Source organism: Eutrigla gurnardus (assembly GCF_963514095.1).
Source record: "Eutrigla gurnardus genome assembly, chromosome: 9".
NCBI lineage: Eukaryota > Metazoa > Chordata > Actinopteri > Perciformes > Triglidae > Eutrigla > Eutrigla gurnardus.
In genome coordinates, this window is record NC_139923.1 from 21,568,998 (window position 1) to 21,589,535 (window position 20,538).

Below are 20,538 nucleotides of genomic sequence, written 5' to 3' on the forward strand. Positions count from 1 at the left end.
AGCCTTCAGTTTAAAAGAGGAAGAAACCACATGAATCAAAGAAACCTTCTCTTCCTATTGGTGTGAATGAGGGTGTCACTTTGTAAATTTCTATACGTCTTCACTGAACATCCAGCTGTCTGCTCATCATGAGATTAAACACATGAGCAGTGGTGCTACACTATCGACTGGGAAACTTAAATCATCTCAGGTTGTAAATAAAAAAAACAAAGCAAGCAAAATCCTGCTGGTTTTATGAGCAACCAACTTGCTTCTAATGGACTTAAATCAGGCGGTAAATATGTGGGAAAATGTTCCCTGAATATAGTTTAACATGAGCTGGTTCATAATCCAGTATTGTTGCTGTTGATGGTATCTTCTGTTATCTCAAGCTGCAAAAAAAAAAAATTGCATTCAATGATTTTGAGTCTTTTTTAAAGGATTAAACTTCTCAAATACTAAGATTTAATATTTTGTTCTGTTAGTTCCTCTATGACTGTAAAGTGAATATCTTTGCGTTTAAGACAAAATAAGACTTTTGATTAAATTATTTGGGGTTTTGTGAAACAGAACCAACTATGAAAATGTTCCCACATTTTTTAGACCAAATGTCAAATCAATTAATCAGGAAAATAATCATCAGATTAACCACTGATGAAAATAATCACTAGTTGCAGCCCTCAAACAAAAAATAGCTACTTACATTTTTGTCTTACACACATGGCTGACACATCCATTTCATTAGCTTGCCAAATCATCAATTATTTTTTATGATTTCATCACTGTGATAAATAAAATTTCAACCATGTTTCCCAACCCACATTTGACATTTAACCATGAATTCTGTGTTTCTTTGTAGTCGTGCATTTTGTCTTTCTCATCTCTGAGCTTTTGAGGACCAGAAGTATAGAGTGCTTTCTCACCATTTTTAGATTTTTAAATACCGGTATTCAGTGTGGTTGATTTAAAAAAAAGAAAGAAAAAAGACAACTATTTGGAGTTTTACTGTTGACTCCTGTTGGGATGTCATTCACCCACCATGCGGTATAATACTCCAACATTTAAAAGAATTGTTTTAACAACAACAACAATTTATCTTCATGATGTCCTTTTTACCTTTTCAGAGTTTACTTTTTTAACAAAATACCCACCATGTGACTGGATTGGAAGGGTGGACGTCACCTGGACGCCTTAACAGGAAAATAACTTCTGTGCTGGATTACATTTAGTTTAAGAAAGTTTCATGTCTGATTTGAAAACCAGCAGATGCCTAAAGAGCAAGAAAACGCATTTAACCATCCATGAATACTTTGTTTGCTTTGAAAATCTTTAAGAAAAAATAAAAACACCCTTCATTTGCAGTTGATTTTTTTTAAACTACTAATGTAAATATTTGTAATACTATGTTAAAAGTAACCAAATAGCACGACACACAGCAGCTGAGTGCAAAATACTTTTTTGTTTGTTTATTTTATATACATACAAAAACATAAAGGTGAGAAAGTATGAACATAAATGAGAAACCCATTGTTTTGCGAACGCGAACAAAAATGTCAAAATACTCATTTTTTAAAGGTCTAACCTGTTTCTTCCAGCTGATTCACAGCTATAATAGCTTTTACAAACCAATCATTTTTATTCAGACTGTAAATTATATCTCCAACTCTAAACCTTTCACTCACATAGACTGTGTTTCTGTCCCTGTCCTGATCACTCGTTGTAGCGCGACAGTTTGAGTCGGGGGATGATGTTCATGGACTGCAGCTCCTGGAACAGCAGCTTGCAGGCGTACGGGATGCGCAGGGAGGAAACGTGGCAGGAAGACTTACAGTAGTGACACCTGGAAGATAGAAACCGAGAATCAGACTGCAGATAAACCAGAGGACGAATCAGGCCTGACGAGTGCAGGTCGGGTCATACAATGACTCCTCAAATCTTTTAAGGTTATCCTGTACATTGGTTTCCAGGAGAGACTTACCACCCGGAGTATCCCAGCAGGCCGCATTTCCCGCACACGTCCACCTCAAAGGCGTCACTGGAGATCATGAGGCGCTCCAGCAGCAACATGCTCGCTCCGTAGCCGATCAGACAGTCACGTTCCATCTCGCCCAGACGAAGACCTCCGTCCCTGGATCGGCCCTCCGTGGGCTGCCTGATAGCGGGAACAGACTCATAATAATGTCACCACAGCAATAGAGATATTGATAGAAGATAGCACCACCGTTGTATCCTTGTTATTTCTATAGGATTACAATAGAACCATTGTTTTTTTACCTGGTGAGAACAGCTCTAGGGCCTCGGGCTCTGGCGTGCATTTTGTCAAGCACCATGTGTTTCAGTTTCTGATAATACACGGGTCCGAAGTAGATATAAGCCTCCAGAGGTTCCCTGAGGAAAATGCATGGAATATAATGTGTATAAACACTATATTCAGTTGAAGGAGAAAAAAAGGACGTTTGTAATTGTATGAAAATGTTTCAATTGTTGTCGATGTAAACTAAATGTAATATTAAAAAGGTTTTTAAAGAAAACACAAAGAAATTAGATGTTTCTATCGCAGGTTTACAAAGCTCTTTATTACCCAGTGATTCCTGAGGTGACGTAGTCTTTGCCCTGGTAGCTGTATCCATAGCGGATGAGATCCTCACACACATCCTTCACCTTGCTGCCACCAAAGGCCGTACCGTAGTGAAACCGTCCATCCAGGACTCCCGCCTTCCCAGCCAGCAGCTCAATCAACTTTCCCACCTGACAGAATCGGACACAATGGCTTTGTTCAGAACATAAATCTTTTTCGTGTTTTACACTCTCTCCTGGCACCAACTGTTGATATTGTGGGTGAGATTAGATTACACATGTACCCCATAGGGTGGGACCGGTAGTCTAAGGATGACTGATTTCAACAATTCCGCTGAGGTCACACCCAGGGGACCCCTGACCCCATCACATAAAAGGAAACACCTACTCTCATTTCACTCTCAGGCCACAGAAACATCCTCCCGGGCCAAACATTTCTGAGTCCTTCCCATGACAACCACAGTGAGCAAACACACTGGCACTGACAACTTCAGCAGTAAAGATCATTCAAGTTTTTACAGTGGAAGGGACAAAAAAAGGAGGCAGAAATAGGGCAAAGTTTCCAGTCATTCACATTCAACACCATGCTGCAGTTCAGACGTACTACGCGCGTTTGATAAAACTTCCACACACACCGCTACGGGCGCCGGCTTCGCTGGCAGCCGTCTCCGCAGCAACAAATATCTGTTTGTGAACAGTAAGATTGCTGCTTAGCGCCGTCAATGGACGTGTGCTCTGGAAGCCAATGATAACCCGGGGAGGAGAGGAGCGGGGATAATGAGGGTTTTGTCTCAGAAGAGCTGACACAAACTTATGAAGAGCGACGGTCAACACCGAGACGGAGAACTCACAGATGACAGCTGTCTGCTGTTTGGGATCAGGTGGCAAATTACCAAATGTCAATAAAATGACAGTTGATTCGACCTAGCTCACAAATATAGAGAATATCAGAGTTGAAATGATAATTCAATTAATTAATTAATTGAAAGAAAATGTATCCGCTACTCTTTTGATAATCACTTAATCATTTCAGTCTCTTTATAAATAGTAATTTATAACATTTACTGGTTTCAACAACTGAATTTTGGACTGCAGGCGAGATGAAGCAAGATGTCTGAAGACCTAATGCTGTAGGAAAGTATAAAAAGCATTTTTTTTAAATGACCTTTTATAGACAAAACAAGACACTGATTAATCGAGAGTGAAAATAATCCTTAGTTTACAGCCCTTATTTAAATAAATCACCTGTTGAAATTATTACGGCTACTTTACACTGTTTTCTATGCTTATTAGTTTAAACCCAAACTAAATGTGCTCGTACCGTCATTCTGGAGGGATATCCGTGAGGGTTCATGATAATATCTGGACAGATGCCCGTGTCACAGAACGGCATGTCCTCCTGTGGAACGATGAGGCCACAAACACCTGTTACACATAAACACACGGAGAAAAACACAAATAAACAAGACATTCAACTAGTCAATGCACACATCTGTAAACAGAGGTGTGGCTGTCGATCAACAGAAAATTCTACGGAAAATAATCAAAACATTTAATTGATTGTTTAGGGAATTTATCAAGGATCAGATGTTATTCTCTATTTATCATCACTATTAATCAAACACCTTTGGACTGTTATATTGAAAACGTCACTTTGGGTTCTCAGAACTTGATGATGAGCATTTATTACATTTTCACAGACTTAAACGATTAATCTGAACAATTATAAATTTAAATGTCAGGAAGATAATTGTTAGTTGAAGCCCGATCTTCAGTTTTAACCAAAAAGTGACCACACTGGACTAAAAATGAGCAAACTTCTAGTAAAACTTGCTGCAGGGAGACTTGGTGTGGACGTCTGACAGCATGACATTTCCATACTCATGTGGACAGACAGGGTCCTCTTTTGAATCACATGATGCGGGGGGACAAGCGCCCTGGTAGCCAGGAGTTTAAGTGTGAGTGCAAATGTTTGCTGAGGGGCCGAAGCACTCTTCCCTGGCCAGGGTAAACAGATTGTAGACCCATTTGCAAATGAAAAAAAGAGAAAGGAGAGAGAAGAGAAGGAGAGCAGGAAGTGGAGAAAGGTGCTTAGCTTGACAGGGAGACCGGGATTACACATCCATGACTTTCAGTTTAACTCTGAGGAAGTGGAGGGGATCAACTGGAGAGGAGAAATTGAATCCGTGCACGTGGGAAAAATTCACTATTAGCCGACCAGTCAGCGACACAGCAGACTGTTGATGGCATACAGGATGTAGTAACAGGATGTTGACTAGGAACCAGTACAGCGATTTGCTGGAAAGTCATCCAAGAACAGGAAGAAGGTGAAAAGAAAGAGAGAAAACGAGTGTGGCAGAGCCAGAAGAAAGGTAAAAGGAGAAAATAAAGAAAAGCCAGAACAAAAAAAAAGTTTGAATATCAGTGTAAAAGTAGTATAAAAGGGGAAAGAGAGGAGGAAAGAAAGTGGAAAATGGAGGAGAAGGTGATTAGAAAGATTCAGAGAGGGAGAGAGAGATAGAGAGAGACACTAGTTCCCATAGCAGACATCCTCGGTGTTGTTTGTTTTGTGTGAAAGTGAATGATAAAAGAGGCATGAAATCAGCAGAGAAAGGCAAGACAACAGCAAGGGTCCAGAGCCCTCCATCACAGCTCATACAGCCCCATGCTGGCGGCTCGCACAATGGGCCCCTACTACTGGCAACCCCTTCACCTCCTCCCCCATCTCCACAGCTGTGTGTGTGTGTGTGTGTAAATAATTAACTTATTCTGCTCTGTTGACCAGGACTTATGAGACTAGTCATGAGTAGCTGGGAGATCTATTGCTGCAGCCAAACTTTAATAAAATAATAAAAAAATATATATATATTTTTTTGTAAAACAAGAAATTGTGGTTAGATCTACATATAAAAACAACCCTGGAACAAAAAAGAATAAAAAAGTACCACAAGCATTTCTTAATTCAAAAGTGTCTGTAAACACCTCAACATGTCTGCACAGAGCTCTGATTAAAAACGAGCCGTGCATCAGTTGCACATCTGGACCTTTCCATCCAGACCTCCAGCTAACCCCCTGGCGACCCCTCTCTCTTCGTCACTATCTGAGACAGAAGACATTGTCCCATCCGGAGCTGACCGCCCAGTGGCCACTGCGTTAATGAGGAGAGTAAATTATGCATGGCGCCAGTTAGCTTTTTGATTAAAACATCATACAAGCCCTCTATAGGGGAGGTGCTGCGAAACAATGGAGGTTGTAAACACTTTTTCTCCAGTAGCAGCAGAATACTGCTGGGGTGTAATACATTTGCATAGTCTGGCACAGGACAAAGAGCCAATTAATTGAAAAGAGCTCTTGAAAGATGAGGACAGGGGGGCAGTGACAGAGCAACAGCTACTGGGACTTGACTCAACAAATGCTTGAAAAAGTTTTTTTTTTTCATGACCGGTTCAAATAAGTGGTGGATATTAACGCAGTCCTGTGCACATTTATGGTCAGCTCAACGTGGCCGCCCCTTTTCAGGGAGAATGCAGTGTGACGGAGTCTGGCACCTTTCTGTCCGTGTCGACTGCTAAATTTGTCTCCTATCTCTGGTCTCCTGGTCTGCCTCAGGAGGATCTTGATGAGGAAAGCGTCTTCAGCGTTGGATGAGATCATGACCTTCTCAATGTATGAGTCTGTTGAGCCCTTATAGCTGCAGAGAGAAAGTAGAAGGAAGAAAAAATTCAAAATTAGTGGCTGTTTTTCCTCTCTGCATACAACGGCTAACAGGTGGGTGTGGTGTCGGGAGCTGAAGTGCACTCACCTGATGGGCACGTCTCTGTACTGGGGCTGGCCTGGCTGGGTACTGCCCTCCAGTGGCGCCTGGGTGACAGTTGGCATGGACTTGTTCACCAACACCTGCTTGTTCTCCACCTTCTCACCTGTGTCACAAGATAAATCACACCGTTTATCACCGGGTTATGATGGCCTTACATTACATGCTCTTCTATGACTCCTTCTCAGAATGTTGCCACTTTCAGAAACCAAAACAGTGACTATTCTCACTATTATGAGCAGTTAAACGGCCTCTGCCTTCAATCCAACGCCATGTTTTTTAATTAGACGTTGCTGGTTTGCACCAGAGAAGCAGGTACCTGTGCATAATTGAATATTTTAATTATTTGTGGCCTGTTTATTAATCTCTTATAACAATGAAAAGCCGCCTTGTGTTTCCTTTTCAACAATTAATTGTAGGCAAGCACATGAAGCGTGCTAATTAACTCATTGCACCAGTATAGTGTCCTTCATTGGGTCGTAGTGCACGTATGCCAACACAAACTGAAGCCATGATAAGGAAAGTCAGATACTCCGCTAACGACTATGTTTGTGACCTACAAGTAATTCTCCACAAGAAGGCATGAACAGAATCAACCAATAAAGACGTCAAACCATTTGATAAGCTCAAATTGAACATTTCTTTCCTTTTTCCCTTTGATTGATTGATCAATTAAGTCCCACCCCAACATGTCTCAACTGCAATTACATCACATTAAGTAATAATTTCATGAACACTTTAAAAATGCTCAGAGTGAACACGCCAATGCCAGCAAAACAAACTGACAACTTGTAAAAGCCTGCAAATGGAATCACCCGTCAAATTTATTTATGAGTTATCGATGAATCAGTCACACGTATTGGAGCAGTAGAGTTTGGTGTCTTCCGGTCGTGTCAGTACTCACCAGGGGAGCAGATGCCGTCAGCATCCAGGATGTTGTGCCTCCAGATGGGCTTGCGTGTGGCAGCATCCAGCATGGGCCCCATCACCTTGTCAAAGGTCTGGTTGGTGTAACGCCGCAGTGTGCACTTGGCGTTTTTATAGACGAGGCACCGACCAAATCCTGGAGGGAAACATAGAGATCAGGATTTTCAGGGAAGTGGCTACTGCCCGAACAGGTTGTTGATACTTAAATGAAGAAAAATCAAAGAAATTGAAACAAACTGTAAACATCCTCCCTCACCTCGGTCCAGAGAGGCTTTGTTGAGGACGAGGGCGTCCTCGATGTCATAGCCACTGTAGCTCATCACGGCCACGGTGGCGTTCTGACCAGCAGGCAGCTTCTCAAAGTCAATCAGCTCGATGGTTTTTGTTTTGACCATGGGCTTCTGAGGGTACGCCAGCAGGTACATCAGAGTGTCAATACGGTTCCTCTGGTTGTAGCCAATAGTACCTGAAGAGAGGAGACGGAGATGTAGACAGTAGATGAATGACTTACATCTTTTTGGCATTTACAGCATGGGTATCAATATTTTCAAAGTTTGTACACAATGTGTAGAACTGTCATTAAATGAATTATGATCGGATTATAAGTGTTAAATCCTCCTGTCGCGTGGGTCGGGCCTGGTCCTGGTTCTTTGCACCATCTCAAAGAGTGGAGGAACGGGCTGAGTTATGGCATAAAGCCTCCCTAGAAGTTGACTTGTCAGATGCTATTACTTCACAATCAGGCTACAAGCACAGTCTGTGATAATAGGCCACACAACCAGATTTGCACATGTATAGGGCTGTCCACACAAAACTGACAAGGCCGAGGATATTGGGCCAAATATAGGTCCAGTCTGTGTTTTTGTAATAATGGTGGGGGGGGTGGGGGACGAGGGGGACGGGCCGAGGTAAAGCGGTGGGGTGGGGGTGACCACGGCTCTTACGAATGTTAGGCCGTTTGGGGAAGTTTTGGTTACCAAGGAGCTGCGGGTGCGCACTCTGTGGTCTCGCGCAGCTGAGCACACTGACCCCCTGAGCACAGCCAGAGCAGACACAATGAATTGCTAATGACACTCTGGGTGACTGGCAGGGAGAGGCCCTCCACGCACACACACAGCACAATGGAGAACCTACGCAAGCGCTCCATGTTTGATGTCCATGCGCATACACACACACGCAGACACACACAAGAAAAACACTCAATCACACGCACACAAACGTATTCTGACAGGAAGTAGAGCAGAAGCAGAGTTTTGGGGGGAGATGAACCAGCAAGGCTGCTTGTTGTATATTGTTTGTTATTCTAATGTCCTTTTTGAATTATTTTAACTTGTGCAAATAGAAGTCTAAACTCTGAACCAGCGGATTAAGGAGGCTTAAGAATAGTCTTGATGTGAGATTAAATTGCGGCCAGTATCTGTGTTTGTGTGTGAACATGCACAGGAGTAAATACTGCAGCTCTGCGGAGGATGTTTGAGAAAGGATTTCAGATCTTTACAGTTCAATGACCTGCCTGCTGACTGAAGCTACCTGCTCAGATGAGTCTTACCCATGGCCTGCTTGCCCATAGCGCACTGGTATGTGTTCCTGGGTGACTGGTTGTGGTGGGGGTAGGGAATGAGGCCAGCGCAGACACCGAGTAGCGTGAACGGCTCGATCTCCAAGTGTGTTGTTTCTCTACAGGGAGAAAAAACAAACAGATAAGGCAGTGAAACCAGTGTGTTGAATGACTTTGAAAAAAAATGTCGGGTGAATCACATGCAACTCACTTGCAAATCATGTGTTCATAAAGAGCGATGTGACAGTCGTTCTCCTCATTGACATCCAGATACTCCACCAGGCCCTCGTGCAGAAAGTCTTCAAAGGTTCTGAAGGCAAGGAGTATGTTAAAAACAACAATCTACTCTTTTAATATATATATGATTATCTGAAAACACTCCCAGCCTCACCTGTAGCCCTGGGACAGATCTTCAATGTGTTTGTTTTTCACCATCGGCTGTCCCCTCTTCACTATGATGTACGGCCTGATGCAGAACAACAAACGAAAGCAGAGTGTTGTCAAACTACATACATTGGGAAGGAAAAATATGAAAGATAATTGAATCATCTTAACTTTACAAATTGTTTCAGCAAAGAAACATTTCTGTATGAGAATATTTGACAGTGTTGATCTAACCAGCTGAACTACAGCGTTGTACTCATTTTTTATTACAAAATATGTCCTATGGCATTTATTTTGTGTGCCTTGTGTGTAAATGGAGGTTTAAACGTCCCCACCTGCAGAGACGTCCTCCATCAGAAGAGATGTAGACGCAGCGGTCGGTCAAGTTGGTGGAGATTGACACAAACTCATTGATAAAACCTGCCCTGCGCATCAGTCTGAAGGTGCTGACCAGCTTGTGATGATCTCGAATCACACCGAGAATGTTACCTGTTGATTAACACAAACGGACAGAAAGAGAAAATGCACATACTTTAACTACAGAAACACACAAGTGCTGTTACCCAACGTCACCTTTCAACCATCCTGGTTTCAGTCTTGGACATTAAGATATATTTTGTCCTGCAAACTGCAAGTCAGTTATTTCTGAAGCTGGATCACGGAATTTAAAAGGATTCAGGATTTATGAAAGGATATGTTGGGAAATGCACTTATTTCCTAATCAGGCGTTACATGAGAAAATGTATGTGTTTAAATAAACACACTCTTTGACTCAATATCATCACGGATTTCCAGAATTTATTGTGTGTGTGATTCTGGATGCCATAAAGTGTGATTTGGGCCACGTTGCCTCAGTGAGCAGCGTGGAAACTTGGTTCACAGCAAAAACAGTCAAAATGATCTTTTCACAGTATGTTGACATCATAGCACTCAACAATTCTACTTCTGTTTCAAAATAAAAGTCCACTAGCCTCATCCTGTGGACAGAAACCTTTCATTTGTAAACACAAAGCTTTTACTCTGAAATATTTGCAGGCTTTTAATGGTAGATGATGATTATTATTTACAAATATTAACCTTTTTCTGTCTTTACTAAACATAAATAACATTTTGCACACAGTTAAGTTCAGTGAAATAGTCTATTATCGATGGTCATTATGAAAAGCAAAGACCTGCTAGCCACAGCAATTCAGCGAGGTAGCTGCAACTAATGATTAGTTTCATTATTGATTAATCTTTCTATTCGTTTTTCAAGTTATTTTGTCTATAAAATGTCAGCGAATGGTGAAAAATGGCATCACAATTTCCCAGAACCCAATGTGACGTCTTCAAATTACTCTGAGCAACAGTCTGAAATGCAAATACATTGTGTTTGCCATCATATGAGGAAATGTCAAGCAGCTAAAAACGACGATTATTAAAAAATCTAAACTGCAAACTTATTATTCTCTAGTCTTCAAAAAGATCCATACTAAGTCAAGTTTGCAGCAGATCATTTAAGTTACTGTGGGGGGAATAAACAGTGAGGAAATTCTACTTTTGGGTTAAATTCTGAGTCAAAAACTCATATCCTTACACTTTAAATGGAAGAAGAAGAGAAACAGCGTGCGTGTTCCGTCGTTTACTCTGAACCTCCACGACCGGTGAAAGCAGAGCTCAGGCTGCCTGCAGGGGTTTGTTCATATCGAGTCTGACAGACGAATGACTGGAGAACAGAGGAGACACTGTGCTCTGCGTCTGTGTGAGGGCACATTCGCAGTGAACACACTCTGAAGGGCTTTGACACCTGCTGCTACCAACTAATTAAATGGTATGGCAGCTAATATAATTTGACAGTTATCAGTGGCGAGACAAACATATACAGTAATTAAGGGGCCAAGTTCTGACTCGAGAATAATACCTACTGCTGCCGTGAAATTAATGACTTATCAGCTCCGCTGCAAAATACAAAATTGCCTCCTGTAAACTTAACAGAATATTTTCCCTTCATGTTCAGAAGCAATGCATTCAAAAGAGTGAGGATTAAAGTTTCTTTCCAAGTGATCTAAAGCAACAGCATCCACTGTTCTGCTGTCTTTGTGTATATTTATTTATTAAGGTGCAGAGGGGAGTTACCGTTGAGGAAGACCAGGAAGACGCTTGGGTAGGAGAGCTCCTCTCCACACAGCAGGTTGACGTCTTCTACTCCCAGATTGAAGGCCAGTTTGATGATTGGACCGTCCTCCATGTCGGTGGTGATGTGGGTCATCAGGGCCAAGTTCTTCACCAGACCACAGGCCTGAAAACCAAAACAATGATACAAACCATGTACAGATATGACAATATATAAAAAGGCACAGCTGTAACATTGTAACGTGTCTTATTTCAGGCTCTGTTCCATGAACATTTTTAACTCAGCGATTTACTGTAAACTGCATTCCCACAGATGCTGTTGGCATAACCTTGTAACTGAACCTGCAGGAACAGGTCAGGTGCGGCTGATGCAGCTCACTCACCTCTCCCTCGGGGGTGTCAGACGGACACAGCATGCCCCACTGCGACGGCTGCAGGGAGCGCGGTCCGCTGACCTTCCTGGTCTTCTCGAACTGGGAGGAGATCCTGGTCATCATGCCAAGAGCCGAAATAAAGGAGAGACGAGACAAGACCTGGGTGACGCCCTGACGGTCCATCTTGAATCTCTTCAGAGACCAGTTTCCCTGTGGACAGAAAATGTACTATTGTTTATTAACCAGCCTATTAGTACATTTTCTCATGAACACAAAATAAAGCTTGTGAGCCTAGGTGATTCTGTGTGATTTTCTTCCCGGCTTTTGTACTAATGTTGGTCATATAGGGGCATCATATTAAATTAGTGTTTAATAAGTTTAAAAGTCTTCTCAGTAACTTTAAAAGTAAAACAGTTAGAAAATAATGCATGGTGTTTCTGATAAGTTTAAGAGCTAGTACCAGATTGGACCCTTCTTTGCCTTCAGATCTGCCTTAATTCTTCGTGGCCTTGATTCAACACGAGATTTTGGCACCAACAACCATGACATAATGTCAAAATCTCTGTTCTTCCCCATTCCGATCAGCAGATCGTCTTGACCTAAATGCATTGAGTTGCTGCCATGTGATTGGCTGATTTGATATTTGTGCGACATTAACGAGGAGTTAAACAGGTTGTACCTAATAAAGTCTCCAGTGAGTGTTTATTATTACTTGCTTGGAGCATTGAGTGTTTCAGCTTTTTCTTCAGCTGCTTCGGAGGCAGACAGGGACTCGGTTTGTTGCTCAACGACTAACCGTGGATATGGCGTTGACCATGCCGTTGGTGATCTGATCCTGCCGCATGTGCTTCACCACATCAAACTGAGCTGCTCTCTGCTTGGGGATGATCTGGTCAGCGATTTTCTTCAGCTCAGAGTTGAACTTCTTGAACAGATCTTCAAACAGCAGAGACAGGAGCTAGAACGGACACAGAGACGCCATCATCAGCGTTTGATTGAGTCTCCAGCCTTTACTGGCACCCCACATCTGTTCCCGTTCCTCTAATCAGTGCTGAGGTGCGTTTACAGTCAGATTTAAGAACCAGGTGTGCTGGCTCACTGATAAGCCTGACCTGGCCCCCGTCCCAGGTCCCTGTCCTCCTCCACCAGGCCTACAGGAGGCAACCTCTCTCAAAGCCCCCACCCACCTTGTACATTTGCATACATCAAAAACAAACAGGCAGCGCTGCTTAAAATTAATAAAGAAATTAAGCTTCCGTTGCGCAGCCAGGCCAATTAGTTGAATGTCAGGGAACCATAATTGGAGAGTGAGGAGATTGCTGGCGTTGTTAGTATGTAAGCCCCCCATTGAAAGAGGGCTCTGCGCCCTCCCTCCTCCCATCTCCTGCTCCTTATACAGAGCAGGTTGGGGGGGAAATTAAAGGCCTTAAGACAGCAGTAATTACATTATCAGAGCCGGGCCCGCGGATTAGCTCAATCGCTCCAGTCAAGGCAGCAATTCTATTGTCACGGTGCTGAAAAATCCCCATGGTTCCACAGCTTCTGGATTTTGGTGCCACTGCATATCTCTCTCCTGACAAAGCCAGGCTGAAATACAGGGAGAGGGGGGTTGAAAACAAAACATGGAAAAACAAAGCTGAGGGGAAATAATGAGCGTCTTATTAAAGTAAGGAAGCGGGAACAAAGATGCAGGTGAGAGATCAGGGATGGAGCGGCCGCTGTCCTCTGATCCAGTGCTGTGATCCATGCGCACTAAAGCGCGTGAGCATTATTTGTTCTGTTCCATGTGTTATTAATAAGCATCAAGTCAGTTTTGTTTGCTAGTGGTTTCAAAGAAAAGGGAGAAAACGCCTTCCAGTTATAAAACCCCCAGTTCAATGGGATTTAATGTCATACTGAACTTCATCAACCTGCATTGATGTGAAATATAGGAAGACTGATAGCTGAATGGTGGATTACATTTGCCAGGACATAGGCAGTAAATGAGCCCGCATGGTGCCTAGAGGCTTACCTGTCCGGCCAACTCAAGACGTTTGTTGCCATAGTAATCTCTGTCGTCCACCTTGTTGTTCCCTTGAGCCAGGATCACCCTCCGAACCATCACAGCCAGGTAAATGCACTTAGCCCGAAAGTTAAATTCTTTGACCTACAGACAAAATACAAAAGGATTACACTTTGGGGAATAGGCAAGAGTGCACTCCATGATTCTTGTGTGTTAATTAACATACGGGCACGTGTGTGAGGATAAGAGATGCCAGAAGCTCCCTGGCCTCCTCCATCTTGGTCTTCTTGGGGCCTCCCCACATGCGCTGTCGCCGCACTTTGTTCCCGAGGTACCTCAGAGCCTGAAACACGGAGCAGCAGACACAGCCGAGGTCAGGGAGCAGTCGACGGGGGACACCGCCACGCCGACACCGGTGCAGATGTGTTACGCAAGTTTAGAAACGTATAAACATTTCCATTTACCTTTTATTTACATTTTTTAACATATAAATCTACTGACACACCTGCCCTCGCACCCAATCCAAACTCTTACCTATAAAGAGGATAATCAGGATGTTGGATGAATAGTCATCCTCTGCATCGACAACCAAGTGTCCCTATCTAAAAACAAGTATCTAATTTTTTTAACACACACACCTGAGTCAGTGTTTCTCTATAGCTCTCTACTGAACAATAGAAAAGATCAGAGGTTAATGAGGCTGAAGACCTTTTGTAAGACCACCCACCCTTCCCTCCGCAATGCATAAAATATATATACACACAAAAATACCCTAATATATATCACCAGCAAGACAGTCAAATTTGATTTAGGCCGATTACTTATCATAATCTGATAACAATGTTACTTAAGCCTTATCTGCCTTTAATTATATAGATTTAGGCTCATTGTGCACAATACAATGATCCAATGAATACCATGAAAAGACATCATGGAGGCTGCCAGACAGAGGAACATGAAAGCTGTGGAGACCGGTTGCTAGGAAGCAAATATGGCCTCATCAATGCATCAGCGGTTCCTCTAACAACATAATCTTTATGAAAAACAAATTGGCCGATTGCATACATCTGTAGATGTTAAAGAAAACAGCCGTGCTTCCAGAATGAATCACCCAAAGCATTACTTGACTGGCTGGGAAGACAAAACCTCCGTCATCTGATCACAGAGAGACAAAGAAAATACCTTCCGTCAGCAGACGGGAGCAGCTTGTGTCTGAAAAACAACATCCTGCTCTTCAGACAAAGTAGTAAATTAGGGCTGGCTGATAATTCAATATCGCTGTTTATTGATTTCCAGCTGAATTTTGATGTAAGGATATAATCATTCCACAAATTGTTTTCCAAATAAATTACACTAAACATGATGAAATTAACTTTTTAAATGTTTGTTTTACATAAAACATCTTCAACATCTGAAGGGTCTCATGTAATTCATAACAGAGGAATGTTCATTGCTGTTTGATTCGTCAAGCCATGACATACTCATTATTTTTGTTTTTATCTTCAATATTTTGATATATGCTAATATGCTTGTTCACTTTCTTGCTGAGAGTTAGATGATAACCTGAAATCTGTGATGTCTGTACACTACATATAAAGGCAGTTAGCTTAGCTTAGCCCAAAGACTGGAAACGGAGGGAAACGGCTAGCCTGGCTCTGTTTAACGGTAACAATCTCTGCCTACCTCTAAAGCTCACTAATTAACATGTTGTTTATGGATTCATTAAAAAGAAAATACATTGAGAATGACAAGTTGTGGTTTTACAGAAGGGCTATGCGAGTTCCCGATTCTTGTTGTCCCTGTGAGGTTGCCAGGCAACCATTGGATACTCCAATTAGTACGTTTTATGGTAGCAACATGCTACATTTTTTTTTTTTTTACAATTTTTAATGGAAGCTGGTAACATGGGGCTACAAAATAACGCCCGACGTTGTCGTTGCGTGACGTGCTAGATATCTGAGTTGAGCTGGGCTCAACCAATCACAGGTTTTTGTTCCGTTCCATCAAAAAAAAAAAAAAAAATGCTGTTAGCCAGTTCCCAGTGCTATTTATTGAATGTCAACGAGCGCTTGAGCAACACTTCAAGGGTGACTCGCTGACAATGTAGCCGGCCACGCTTGGCCGTTTCGTTGCTTTGGTCACTCATGGTGCGAACATAGCATAAGAGGGGAGGATTTTCATTGGACGGAGCCAGGCTAGCTGTTTCCCTCTGTGTGTGAAGCTAACTGGCTGTAAGTTTATCTTTACTGTACAAACATGGGTGGAATCAATCTCGTCACTTAACTCTTAAGGGGATAAAGGGTTGAAATCAACGCAGCCAACGTGGAGCTATCCTCATGTTCAGCAGGTGTATGGGTCAAGTTTAAAAAATGCTGGATCCTACATTTCCTTTAAATGATCCTTCGTCATTATCAGTCTAATCATTTAAGTTCCGATTGCACTTTTCATTTTTGTACATTTTATGTGCTTATCATCTATTATAATTACCAATTGTATTTGTAGCATTTGCTCACGCACGGATGTATCTCTGTAAATGCTTATAAAAAGTCTAAAGCTACGTAGGATTTCCTGTAACTAGTAAACTCACTTATACGTGTTAAATCAGCAGGGTTCCTATAATTTTATAATAATGACTTGCAACCATGCATGGAGCACTGAGATACCTGAGTCTGTGTGAAGATCTGGGCCTTCTGACACTCCTCCAGGCTCGGGGCGAAGCTAGCCATGACGTGCTCCTCCGTACCAATCATCTGCACGATCTCCTGGTCACTCTCCACGCCCATACCCTGTGTGAATGACCAGCAAAGAGTCTGTGGTGTGAACTGAGAGATAAAAGTCCTCTCTTAAACATGACATTTATATAATATGTTATTATAGGTGCGGTGAAATGCACACACGGCAGACAATCTGCATCTAGTAACCGGAATAAGAGGCATGAGGAGAAGTGTGTGTACAGGGAGGGAGAACCGCAAATCATAAGCTTGTTTGACATTTGCTTATGGAAATGCGAAGCTGTGGGAACGGATCCGTCCGTCTCACACTGGATGTGTTGTTGTTTCTGCAGCCGAACACGAGGAGGGACGGGGAAGAAGTCACCCAGGATGTACAAATGCAAAGCAAACAGAGCGAACATGCAAACTGGGAGAATGACTTCAGCCCCAAACACTCGACGCTCACAAGTCGACATATCTGGAGGGGAAAGAAGTTAATGATGCCAGCTGGCTCACTGTCATTCAGAGCAAAGGGACACATGAAAAATGAATCTGATGAAGGATTACTGAAAATGCTGCCTTCTAAACACACAATAACATGCAACCAAATCTCTCATCAAATATTACTAATATTGTGTAATTCAGGAGGCGGGAGGAAAACTGAGTGAAACATAAAGTTTTTCTGTCAGACTTTGGAAACAAAGTAACTTTGTCTCAACCTTTGAGGCAACAACGTCACAAAAAATGTAATCTCATCTAGCTGTCTTGTAGCGCCCCCTACTGGATATTTAGTGTCACGTAGCCATGTCAAAATGATCGACTCATTTACCTTGAATATGATGGCGATCGGGGCGTCCTCCGACAGCGTGTTGTGTTTGAGGTAGAATCTGCCTTGCTTGACAATCATATTAGTTCTGCTTTTCTTCTCATGAGTGGAGCTGGAATTTAGACAAGAATTAAATCAATTAAATCCAAGCCGACGAAGAAACGGCTTCATAATAGAATTGGACATATAATATATAATCCTATCTTTGTTGTAACTGCAACCAGACACAGTTTCTAAAGGTATTATGTGGAGTGTTCGACCATTTTATGAGGGGGATCCTGTGATCACAAATGGAAACAAAAACAAAACCTTCGTTTAAGTTGCGAAAAGATTATCTGCATACTTCTATCTCCCATGATTAAAAAAGAACACGATTTAATTAGTAAAATCTAAAAATGGTAAAAGTTTAACTTTAAGCAAAACTCTTTATTTCTTGAAGGAAAATATACACACAACTCACACAGTCAAGCCTTTTTGGATGTAGATTAGATTTGATTAGTTTAGAAACGCAAAGGATGTGAAGCATTAAAATTAATGACCACAATTCAAGAGCTCTTTTAAGTGAAATCCCTTTTGTAAAAACGTGTGTCACTGCACTGAATGAATGATGCGAGTAGTTGTTGTCGAATTACCTTGTAACTGAGGCTCCAACTGCACCCTTCCTGTCCTGCTCCACAATGATTCGATTCTTGGAGAGCTGCTCTTGGATTAGAATGACTTTCTCCTGACCTTTTACAATGAAATAACCCCCTGTGAAGAAAAACAAGATGGTGCGCATAAAATCACTATCACAAAAACTTAAATCTATCGATAATTATAAGTCCGTGTTGTTGCTTGTACCTGGATCCAGAGGACATTCATTGAGTTTAGAAACCTCCATGGGCGTCTTTCCTGTGAGAACACAGTTTGAGCTTCGCAGCATGATTGGCATCCTGAGAAAAGTAGAGTTAAATGTATGTTTGAATAAAAATATTTGATATAAAGTGATGTGTTCTGTATACGATTGCTTTGCTGGTTTATAAACAAAACTGTAAAACTGTGAACTAACAGTTTACCATCATCAAACTTTCTGGAAAAAGTGAGGACGTGGAAGAGTTAAAGTAATACTTCACCACTAAAACAGCTTATTATTAAATTTAGCCCTGTGGGCAGGTTGTGTCACTGCTGAACACAAAAAGACAAAGTATGATACCTTCCGATGGGAAGAGCATTGCGGATGATTCTCTGACTGCCACGAGTGTACTCTATATCCACTGTGATGGGCGCCGAGTAGGTCATGTCTCTAAGACGACACTGTGGAGACAAACAGGAATAATGACCGTTTGATGCCATCATGGGGTAATATAGCTTGCCATGTTATTAAACATCCCAGTTAGGGCGACAACGATTTTTAAATGATCAATTCACCAAGTTTTATTTTTACAATCAGTTAATCACTGAATCCATGAAATGTCAAAAACATAATTAAAATGTGCATCATACTGTACATTTCTCCAAAGATACGTCATCACATTGTTTATTTTTGCCTGATCAATTGTTCAAGACCCAGATACTTGATTAATATTGATTGTCACATTTGAGAAGCAGCAACCTGCAAATGTGTGACATTTTACTTAAACGATAATGAATATTGTTGGCAATTTGTCCACAATTACAGTTGCATTAATGTATTCCCAACAATGGTTTTGAATATTTTTCCTAATATGACACAACAAACGAAGCTCACCTCATGAGGAGATACTGGTCTGGTTACGTTGAAACTTTCTTCAACATCAGGCATGCCGACGTAAATATTAAGGTATCTGGAAGGAAAACATTTAAAGATTAACTGAATCTCAAAGCTGCTACGTGAATGTCGGCAGCGTTACATCATTATATTTAATAAAGCAAACGATAAGAGTTCACGTGACTTACTTGAGATACCACATCGGATCGGCATCACTTGTGATCTTCTCGTTTGCCTTCATTATTTTCTTTATCTGGAAGGAAAAAAAAAGACAAACAACATAAACATATATGAAGAGGCAGCTGTAACACACACACACACACACACACACACACACACACACACACACACACACACACACACATACACACATCATGTTTTACCTCCACATTGATAAAATAGTTGAATGAGTCGATGTGCTGCTTCACCAGTCCTTTCACCTGGTAAACAGAGTGAACAACAGCACAAATAAATGAACCAATGTATGCAGTACTGAAACAATTAGTCTGATTAGATGGTAAAATATAGTTTACTATATAGTATACTTAGTATTCTTGCATCAACTGTATGTATTAAAGAAATACAGACTTTCTCCTCTGAAACTCAAATCCATCAGTTTATCAGTTGATTTTCCAGAAAATTCCCTATTTTTTTTAAATATAAACTAAATAAATCTAGGCTACAAATATCATGATAGAGGCTTTAGACTAGATATAGTATATAATTAATAGTGTGATGATTGGGATACACAGCAGGTGGATAAAGGGGGGTTCTGTTACCTTAAGGAAGGCTGGTAACAGTTTCCATTTTTCCTGGGAAAAGAAGACATTTAAAAAAATCACTCCATGTTTTATTGAACTCTGTCCTCCCAAGCAGGGATTTGCTCGAAACAGTTTTTATTCTGAAATTGTAATTTCAACGCAGTCAATATGTCTTCGGACTGCAAACTGACAGTTGAACCAACACGAAGTAAATAAACGTGGCACTCAAAGTGACACCTTGTTTGTTATCATGCTTCTCCTGCTAGCCACCATGCTAACGGTTTCCACGCGTGGTGTGAAAACTTTCAGGCGTTACTTCCTCTCAACTCACCGCTATGGTGTTGACAGGAGCCGCCAGCTCCTGGGGGGTCATGTCACAAAACTCTGGTCCAAGTACCTCCATGGTTGTGTCTCACCGTTCAACAGTAAACACGTAAAACTCTGCTCATTCTCTCAGTGTTGATGTACTTGCGTCGGAAGTCGCTCCGACATGCGTCCCTTTCGCGTGTTCCACTGTAAAGCGTCCGCCTGGGAGGAACAAAACAAAGAGTTCCGCTTTTCGCAATTTTCGGGTGCTGAAAGAAATCGAACAATCGGGTATGGAGATTCGTGTTTGCATCATCAGTATAAATTCATCGCTCAAACAGTGGTGGTAAATCTAGGTGTATTTAGACAGGTATTGTGATTTTTAAGTACTGTCATGACTTGTGTATTTACATTTTGTGGGAATGTATTTATTTATCACTAAGTACTGAAAATTGCCTCGTAATCAGAGCAGAGCAAGGAG

The 20,538-nt window shown here is 41.6% G+C and overlaps 1 protein-coding gene across 1 annotated transcript; it reads right to left on the minus strand.

Annotated features, from left to right (window-relative positions):
* Positions 1–1,467: 1,467 nt before the first annotated feature.
* Positions 1,468–20,224, minus strand: polr3b (polymerase (RNA) III (DNA directed) polypeptide B). The gene is made up of 28 exons (XM_084017213.1): positions 20,083–20,224; positions 19,770–19,802; positions 19,374–19,430; positions 19,179–19,243; positions 18,991–19,066; positions 18,457–18,557; positions 18,105–18,196; positions 17,897–18,014; positions 17,268–17,376; positions 16,391–16,513; positions 13,954–14,070; positions 13,737–13,871; positions 12,522–12,683; positions 11,735–11,935; positions 11,355–11,517; positions 9,575–9,728; positions 9,247–9,321; positions 9,067–9,165; positions 8,847–8,974; positions 7,554–7,763; positions 7,275–7,433; positions 6,359–6,476; positions 6,105–6,247; positions 3,878–3,981; positions 2,561–2,727; positions 2,254–2,367; positions 1,958–2,131; positions 1,468–1,819 (listed from the first exon to the last, which is right to left on the minus strand). Exons 1-28 carry the CDS (start codon positions 20,152–20,154, stop codon positions 1,690–1,692), a joined length of 3,399 nt encoding a protein of 1,132 aa, XP_083873339.1. The 5' UTR covers positions 20,155–20,224; the 3' UTR covers positions 1,468–1,689.
* Between the last annotated feature and the right edge of the window lie 314 nt (positions 20,225–20,538).

Bases quoted from the DNA above. Each gene is read 5' to 3' on its own strand.
- polr3b (XM_084017213.1), bottom strand. From the start codon at position 20,154: ATGGAGGTACTTGGACCAGAGTTTTGTGACATGACCCCCCAGGAGCTG. The intron at 18,015-18,104 runs GTACAAGCAACA...TTTTCTTCACAG, and splicing joins TGAATGTCCTCTGGATCCAG to GGGGTTATTTCATTGTAAAA. The intron at 7,764-8,846 runs GTAAGACTCATC...TCCTCTCTTCAG, and splicing joins TATGGGCAAGCAGGCCATGG to GTACTATTGGCTACAACCAG.